Below are 9,264 nucleotides of genomic sequence, written 5' to 3'. Positions count from 1 at the left end.
GCAGGCCAAGGTTTGAGTCCTGGTTTGCCGGCTAACCTAACGCACAGTGTGACCTTGGCGAGCTCCTGTTCTTGAACCCAAGTGAACCCAAGAGTCCTACTTAAAGCTAAAGCGTGAAGGATGACTCGAGACGAGAGGACGATGCGCTCAGGTTCCTTCCACCTGAGCGGATCCACCTTGGGCCGGGGTGGGGGGTCGGGTCACGTGCTGGGCTGACGCTGCCGCACCAGCCAGCTCCGGGTCCAGCCTCCCGCTCTGACGTCCTCGGGCCGCCCTCCCTGCCCGCCCCTCCGCCCCTCCGCCCCTCCGGCGGCGGCGGTTGGAGAGCGGCTGGCGCGCCTGGACCCCAGGCCGGGGAGGCACGCGGCGGCGGGACCGAGCCCGGTGCGGGGAAGCGGGGCACCATGGTGCTGTCGGTGCCGGTGATCGCGCTGGGCGCCACGCTGGGCACGGCCACCAGCATCCTCGCGCTGTGCGGGGTCACCTGCCTGTGCCGGCACATGCACCCCAAGAAGGGAGTGTTGCAGCGAGACCTGGAGCCCGACCCGGAGAAGGCGAAGCCCAGCGTGCTGCGGGCCGCCCAACAGGTGAGCGGCCGTGGGCCTCGGCTTCCCCGGGGCTTGGGTGGGGGGTCTCCCTGGCGGCTGCGGCGGGGGGAGTGGATGGGAAGGAATGGTTGGCGTTCTTCTTTGCGCGACAGAGCCCGGCTGGGAGTGGGGACAGCGGACGTGTTTGGACAGCGGATGTGTTCAGAGGCCCTGGGGCGGGGGCGGGGGGTCCCAAAGGCCTGGGGGGTGGGGTGGTGGTGGCTAGGGTACAGGAGGAAAGGGGCCAGCAAGCCTAAGGTGCAAGCATGGGAGTGAGTGGGAAAGGGGGCTTAGATAGAAATCGGAGCTGGGAGGCGAGTTGGAGGGGTGAGTAATAAGACAGGGAGGCTCTGAGGGTTTGGGGCAGGGGGCTGCGAGGCTTAGGGGAGAGGAAGAGGGGAATGACTGAGAAGGAGAAGCCCCAGGATTTGGGGAGAAGAGAAAGGGTGATACAGAACAGAGTGGGCCCGTTGTGCCGCTGGCGCAGGGGAGCTCACTGACCGAGCTGAGAAGGGAGAGAGGGGGTGGCAGGCGGGGGCTGCAGTGGGAGCGGGGCAGGGGCGGTTGGGCTGGGGGTGCTGGGGTCTGGAGAGGCAGGTGAGTATGGAGGGCTTGGGCGACCCTCACCCCCCCTAGCAGCCCTCAGCTCCAGCCAGCCTGAGGGAGTAGCTCTGAGCCCCCCTCCAACCCTCCACTCCCCACCGATGTGGCTGCAGATGTCTCTGGAGACGGGAGGGCTTTTATCTCCACATGAGCTCGTCCCCCAGGGCCTCTCTGGGCAGAAAATGGGTGGGGTCCCCATTGTACACTGCAGCCGAAGGGGGTCTGAGAAAGGTTTGGGAGGACTGCCCTACATGGGCTGTGAAGTCCAGGACATATCCCCAAAGTGGCAGAGGCTAAGTCCTCTGCAGACCTGGGAGGGAGGGTCTGGCCAGAGAGACTGGAGGAAGGCAGGCCCCCCCTGGGGAAGAGGGAGGTGACTTAACGACTTCCCTGGGCCCCCTTGATTCCTTCCAGGGCTCAGAGTTCCAGGACCGGCACTACAGAGCCGTGCCCCCGCCTTCCTTTTGCCAATCAATTATTCAAAAGCTCAGGCCCAGCTGCGGGGGCCCTGTCAGTCACTGTGAGAGGGGAAGGAAATGGCTGCTGTCCTTGAGGGACTTGGGATCCCAGCAAAGTGACATTGGTGCCGGCAGGATCCGGGGTCAGCTGGGCAGGGGCATGTGGGATCCAGGGCTGTCTGAAATGGGAGCAGCGGGCTCCCCACGGGGCCTGTGCGGGGGTCCGTGGTTGGGGGCTGCTGGACAAGCTCTTCTCCAAACATGGAGGCCTCAACCTCCACTCCCACTCGGCACACTTGAGGGACAGCCATTCATTCTTCTGCCTTTCTCCGTGGCAGCTCTTCAGGCATTGTCTGCCCCCCCCCCCCGCCCCTTCCCAGAAAGAATCACTGGGACCACTGTTGGTGCAAATGACCTCCGGGATCACTTCCAGCTCTTTGTCTTCTTGAGGACCAGTAGCCCAAGCAGCGGCCAATGATCTGTTAAAGACAAACCAGATCCTGCGTCTCCCGGGCTTGAAATCCTCCCCAGCTTCTCACTGAGCTTTTGAACAGACCACAGCACACCGTAGCCTGGCACTTGCCCGGGGCTGGGCTCTAAGTGCTGTACACCTAATGCAATTAGCCACTCAATTATAGACGTAGATAATGTGGCTAAGGTTCAGAGAGGGTGGGTGAGTTTGCCCAGGGCCACACAGCCCTAGAAGTTCCCGAGCCTGATTCTAAGCTGGTCTGGTTCTGGAGTCCATGCTGTGAGCCACTCCACCCCACGGTCTTGCCTGTCTGGTGTGGCCCGCGTTTGCCTCTCCAGCCAAGCTCATGCGAGTGCCCCCCATCACGGACGGTCTCAGCTCCCCTGGGTTTTTATCCTTCTTGAAGACGCCAACCCCTCCCATTTTCCTCTGACTTTTCACAGAGATGGCTCCTCCTCATCCTGTGGGTCTCCTTCTGTTTGCATTTCACCTCTTCAGGGGGAGGATTCTGCCCGTGGCCACATGTAACAAAGCCCCCCTCCCCCATTATACCCTCCATACTATGCCTTCTTATTTCTGTTTGTAGCGTTTGTGACAGTTGGATGTGATTTTTCGTATCTGCTTACTTACAATATTCATTCCCAGCACCTACTCAGTGTCTGAAACCTAGTAAGTGCCCAATGAGAAATTATTGACTAATATTAAGGCATCCCATGCCCAGCCATTGGAGATTATTGTCTGAGTTATTTCTTCAAATGTAGATATATTTTGCAACCCAGAGCTGGCTCACAGGGTCACAATAAATGCTTGTTGATATGTGCGTGCTCAGTCACTCAGTCATGTCCGATTCTTTGTGACCCTATGGACTGTAGCCTGCCAGGCTAATTCTGTCCATGGGATGGTTTAGGGAAGAATACTAGAGCGGGTTTCCATTTCTTTCTCCAGGGCATCTTCCCGACCCAGGGATCGAAACAGTGTCTCCTGCCTTGCAGGCAGATTCTTTGATGCTGAGCCACCTGGGAAGCCCCTGTTGATACGTGAGACCCATCCATTCACATCCCTCACTTGGTTCCCTCAGTGATGAGGATTTGGGCACCTGGATGTGAATCTGTAGGTGTGAACGTGATGCAGTTGAGATCTCACAATGTTGGTTTGGCTACCGTTGTGCTCAGACTGATTCAGCCGCTGACCCAGATAAAGTACACAGAGAAAAAAGACAGCATGTTGACATTTCAAAAAAAGTAAAGGGAGGTGGTGGTAGGGCAGATGGCAGCAGGGCGAGGGGCTTGGCACATGTCGACAAAGAGGAGAAGAGTCTGGTAAGGAAGGTTCTCAGAAGATGCTTCTTAAACAGAGAGGGCATTGGGGCTGGGGAAGAGGGTTCTGGATTCCTGTAACCAGGAGAACTGGGGTGTCTCTGTAAGTTGCTGGTTGTGGTTGCTGGAAAAAACTCCTTGGATTTCTTAGCTATGCCTGGGGAATCTAATTTCTGGCCATGAGTGGTCAGCTGAAGTTAAAGTTTATAGTGCTTTTGAAAAGAACTTGGAGTTTTCCTTGCAGGTTCTTCACCTGAGATCCACAGATCCCAACAGGGAGTCTGTAGCTAAAAATGGAAGGGGTTCATGGTCTTGGAGAGGAAAAAACTCCATTTTCATGAGCCTCTACCTGAAACTTAGCATTTTCTGTAAATAGGAGTATTAACAACACGTCACAGGAATATGAACAATACCTGTGACTTGGTCCTCAAGGGAAATCACGGGTAGTTTCAGAGTACCTCACAGCTTTTCGATAGTGTTTATGCTCATCCCTAATTCTAAATTATGCACTTATTAAATCTCCCGCGAGATCCTTTTATTTAATGAAAGAATAAACAGGCACATGTGTAGCTATTTCCAAGATTGATTTTACTAGGTGGACTGTTGTAGTCCTGTGTCTTTTATTTGCTGCTTTTTCAAGCACTCAGAGGAGGTACCATAGGCTTCTCTAAACAACCGTAGAAACTCATCCAATGTCTCTGCTGAGTGGGAGGTGGCCAAGGTGCAAACTCTCACTGCTGTTCACGCCTCCAGCTGGCTTCAATTCATTCTTTTTCTTGGTTTTTCCGAAATGTACATCGTGGACCCTTTTCCTGCCTTCTTACACAATCCCTCACCCCCTCCGCCCCGTTGTGTGCCGTCCTTTATGGAGGGGGAGAGGGATTCAGTCTCACTACACCATCCTTGTGACCTGGGATCACCTGGGACCTCGTTTTCTGTTATCAGCCCAGCTTTCAAAGCTTGGTTATTATGCAGTGATGGCCGAATGCTTGAGCCACGAGACAGAGGAGGGTCAGATGTGGGATATGTGTATGTGATCATTTTAATTCACTGCTGCTGCTGAACCTATTAGTGACAGGCAGCAAGACCCATTGGTTCCGTCCCCCAGAATTTCCTTTTCATGCTTGTCTGCACAGGCTGCCACTCACTGCATTTCTGGGTCCTTGCAGATGAAGCCCTCCTTTTGGTGAACCTACATGACTACTGAGCAAGCGGGGGAGCTGTCCTTCCCCACAGCTTGGTGCCCCTGATGCCTCAGCGTGACTTGGGTTCTGTTCTCAGAAAGCTTTAGTTTCAATGTGTGATTTTTCTTCCCATCTGGCGCTTATCTTGTTGTCCCCTTATGTGAATCTTCTCAGATGCATCTCAGAGGTTCCCAGAGTAACCCTGCTGCTGTCCCCTAGCGGTCAAAGGCTTCCTCCTAGGGCCCCCCAGCAGTGGTCCCCAGGTCTCTTGTATCCACATCTCCCAGCTCCTACTGCTACTTACTACCAAACTCTAAAATCCTACCTTCTTTCCAGCAGAGTTGAGAAGCAAAGTGACTATTGATGGAACACTGTGTTAGTTCATTCAGGTTATTGTAACAAAATACCACAGAGTGGGTAGCTTATAAACAAAAATTTATTTCTCATGGAGCTAGAAGCTGGGAAGTCCAAGATCAAAGCTCTGGCCAACCCAGTGTCTGGTGAAGACCTGCTTCCTAGACTTTTGGCTGTAACCTCACCTGGTTCCCCAGTAGCTCAGCTGGTAAAGAATCCACCTGCAATGCAAGAGACTCTGGTTGGTTTGATTCCTGGGTCAGGAGGATCTGCTGGAGAGTAGATCTGCTGGTAGTCTACCCACTCCAGTATTCTTGCGCTTCCCTAATGGCTCAGCTGGTAAAGAATCCACCTGCAATGCTTAAGACCTGGGTTCAATCCTTGGGTTGGGAAGATCCCCTGGAGAAGAGAACTGCTACCCACTCCAGAATTCTGGCCTGGAGAACTCCATGGACCGTATAGTCCGTGGGGTCGCAATGAGTCGGACACGACTGAGTGACTTCCACTTTCACCTTTCACGGGGTAGAAGGGGCAGGAAGCTCTCTTCTGTCACTTTTATGGGGACACTAATCCCTCTTATGAAGGCTTCACCCTCACAGCTGCTCACCCCAATGCCCCACCTCTTAATAGCATCACCTTTCAGGTTAGGTTTTAACATATGAATTTTTCGAGGGGCATAAACATTTTGACCAGAGCAAACACCTAATAGATTCGATGTTTTTAAGAAATAATTTAAATATGTGCTGTATTTTTATCAAGCAACATATGTATAGTAGAGTCTTTCCCCCTCTCTGAGATTAGGAACTGTGTTTTATTTTCCTTGTACCTCTGACGATATCCAGTAGATAATAGGCACGTGACGGTCAATGTATATTTTGATTTAAATCATATCAGAACATCTGAAGAAGAGAGTAAAGGTACAAAGGAATGCACATGGTTAAGATTCCATTTCCACTAGATTTGAAATCAAGCCCATTTATGTCTGGGGTTTCCACTGGGGACAGGTAATGCCTGGGGCAGAGTGGGGAAGCTTCTGTTTATAAGCTCTGCCTCTTGACATGGTACTGATTACACAGCTGTGTCCACTTTATGAAAGAAAGCATATACAGCTCTACATTTATGATTTGTGTATTTTCTGAATGTAGTTATAATTCAGTAAAGTTCTTATCTGTCAAGTTGTGATGTAATGTTTATGAATATTGTTTTAGTATCAAGCCAGTGTTTTTTAATAGGAGGATTTGGGGGCTGTCATCAAGACACGGCCCTCCTTTTTGTGGTCTGTTATTCACCACTCCTCAGCCCTGTCTGCTTTCTGCTGCTACTCCTGCAGCTGCCTCCTCCCTCAGACCAGGGCCTGGGGAACATCAGCGCGGCCTGATTAATGCTTCTGCCTGTTTTCCTCTTCCTTAGACCCCTGGAGCAACGTCTTCTCAGAGTACTTGTCTAAATGTAGACTTGGCAGAGAGGATGGATCAGAGCCCCAGCACTACATTTCAGCAACTATTAAATTCACTCATTAAAGGTTAATGAACATATTCTAGGCACTGGGCCATAGCGGTAAAAAGACAGGTGTATGCTCTTCCTTGTAAGCAAGGAAGCAGACAATGAAGCCAGCAGTTGTCATTAAGCATATCACAGGTGAGGTTCAGGGGGCCATGGGAGACCCTTAGGATAGGCACCTCCAACTTTGCCCCAAAGTAGGGCTTGTCTCCAGTTCTTGTTGGCTGCCCTGACGAGGTCTCCTGGTACTTCAGTGATCACAGGAGGCCAACATGAATTGCTAACCCCACTCCTGGAACTGATTTGACCCTGGACTGCCGGAAGGCCTGACCTTGGATTCTCAATCCTTTTAAAGAGTTGATTTCTTAGCTGATCTCCCAGCCGATAAACTCTCCTATTGATATAAACAAACAAAAAGTATATCCGTTTCCATAGAGTAATAAAGAATAGTGATAGTATAGCTAAGGTTTATTGAGTTCTTGTGTGCCAGGCACTATTGTAAGCTCTTTAATCATATTAATTTTATCCCCACAATAGCCCTGATATATGCATACTTATTGCATCCATTTTACACATGGAACTTACTCTGTAGCAACTTATTCCGTAGCAGAACTGGGAATCACATTTAGGAAGTCGGGCTCCAGAGTCCACATCTTTGACCACTAGGCTGGAGATTAGCAGGAAAAAAATAGTCAAAATTTTACTTGAGCCACTGCATTTCCCCAGGTATGGCCTAAAAGTGTCTACAATATATGGATCTTTGCAGGTCAGTTTAAAACCTTTCCCAAAGCTTTGGCTGGCTTCTGTGCCTCTTGCATCCTTCATGCTTCGAGCACTGGGTGCGGCCCCAGGCCCTCCAGAGAAATTTACACAGTAAACATGTTTGGGCTGGTTGCTTAGTAACAGGGAAGACAGTATGAATTTTGCATCAAGAAATCAGCATGGATTATTTCAGGGAGATGAGCACATGCCCACTGGAAGCACTAGGCTCTTTGAAACATACTGCGGACCTTTGGTCTGTGTCCATTAGTCCTTCTCAGTGACAGGTCCCAGACCCGTCCCGTCTTATTCCCTCTCTAGTTTCTCCTCTGGTTCAGCATGTAGATAATTCAGGCTCATGGCTCCTCTCTTCATGTGACTGACGGCTCAATAGCACCTTTTGTTCACTCCAGCAGAAAATGCTGCTGCATCTTTCGACATTTTTAGATTTTCAGATACTGGCCCAGATTCCTCTCATGTGCCTGGAGTACAGGAAGAGAAAGAGAGAGACCAACAGAGCACAGTGGGAGAAACACCCAAACTAGAAATCAGATGGGCTTAAGGGGGAGGCAGAAGGAAGGGGAGAGACCGGTAGGATGGGGAAGCTGCAGACCCAGAAGACAAAGAAAGGAGGCAAGCTGAAAGGAGACCGACCACCCCAGAGTCAGAAGGAGAAAGCAGACTCTGTGTGGATGATCCCCGTGCGTGTTATCATCGCCACCTTCCTTATCCTTTCCCCTCAAAACTTTAGTCCCTCAAGGGTCCCCATCTGCTTCACCTAGGTTCCTGGGGGCTCTAGAAACTCAGGTCTAGTTGAGGTGGCATTTACTACTTCTCAGCGACATTTCTTCACATGGGCATCACTGGGCCAATGTGATGCCAGGAGGAGGAGCCTTGATCGCTTACCATGTCTATTCACTGCACAAAAATAGACCTTCCCACCGAGGAGTTCCCTAAGTGCTAATTAAGAAAAGGGTGTTTTAATTGATTCATATTATAGAACATTCCTAGGAGAGTTTTACATGGTGTTTAAGGGCATTGCAGTGATTTATAGTGATATTTTGGGAACCTGACTGATGTTTGGGGTGGACTCGGAATGCATTTTAATTTTTCCCATTTAAAACAGTGGAATGCAAGTGACTGCTCTCTGAAATTCACTGGCCCGGCAGGCTTGTTTCCATGAACAGATTAGAGTCAAAGAATGAGGGGTGGTTGCATATATGAATACGTGCACACATGGATGTGAATATGTATACATGCATATACAAATAAGAGAAAAGGGGAAGAGCGTCCCATGGAAAATCTGTGAAATTGAGTCTTAACCCATTTGGCGGAGACCCTAGGGTACTTTGATATATTTCATTGACTCTGCCCACCCTCCTCTCGTTAATTCAAGACGTACTTTTCCTTCATAGAAAAACTGAGCAGGATGGCAGAGAGCAAGAGAAGTGAGGAGAAACACTGAATGACTGACTGCATGAGTCATTGGATGGACCGATAGATGAATGGGAAGGAGACTCCTGGGGCCACCGCCTCTGCTTGCAGCCAACGTAAAAATCACAAGCACAGAAATAAAAGCAGGAGAAGGTGCTGAGCTTGTGGAAGAATCTCTGTGCTCACCCCCAGTGACAAGGCAGGGCATCAAGACAAGCCTGGAGGGCGTGGAGTCTTCCTGCCCTTCAAGCATCGGTTCACACAGCTGACATTGGAAACAGTTTTAAAAATCTTCTGTTGCAAAGACCAATGAGATAATACCCCGGGGGAGCACATTTTACTTGGAAAATCATTATAAACCACACAGTTTTGAACTTGCTGCTAAAAGTAGCCTGATGAAAGGGGTGTGAGTTATGGAGGCAGGATAGTGAAGACTGCTTTTCAAACAGAATTAAGATTGATACTTTCATGAGTTCCCTGGTGGTCTAGTGGATAGGATTAGATTATTTTACTGCTATGCCTGAGTTCAGTCCCTGGTGGGGGAACTGAGATCCTTCCCATGAGGTGCGGCCAAAAAAAAAAAAAAAAAAAAAAAAA

The 9,264-nt window shown here is 50.4% G+C and overlaps 1 protein-coding gene across 1 annotated transcript in view; it reads left to right on the top strand.

Annotated features, from left to right (window-relative positions):
* Positions 1 to 404: 404 nt before the first annotated feature.
* SYT13 (synaptotagmin XIII) overlaps positions 405 to 9,264 on the top strand; it is a 38,959-nt gene continuing 30,099 nt past the window's right edge. The window contains exon 1 of the mRNA XM_010842447.1: positions 405 to 587. Coding sequence (XP_010840749.1) covers positions 405 to 587 — 183 coding nt within the window. The remainder of the gene's footprint in view (positions 588 to 9,264) is intronic.

Source organism: Bison bison, unplaced genomic scaffold (genome assembly GCF_000754665.1).
Source record: "Bison bison bison isolate TAMUID 2011002044 unplaced genomic scaffold, Bison_UMD1.0 scf7180017864178, whole genome shotgun sequence".
Lineage (NCBI taxonomy): Eukaryota > Metazoa > Chordata > Mammalia > Artiodactyla > Bovidae > Bison > Bison bison.
Note: the sequence above shows the minus strand (reverse complement) of the source record. Positions and strands in the feature narration are given on the sequence as shown.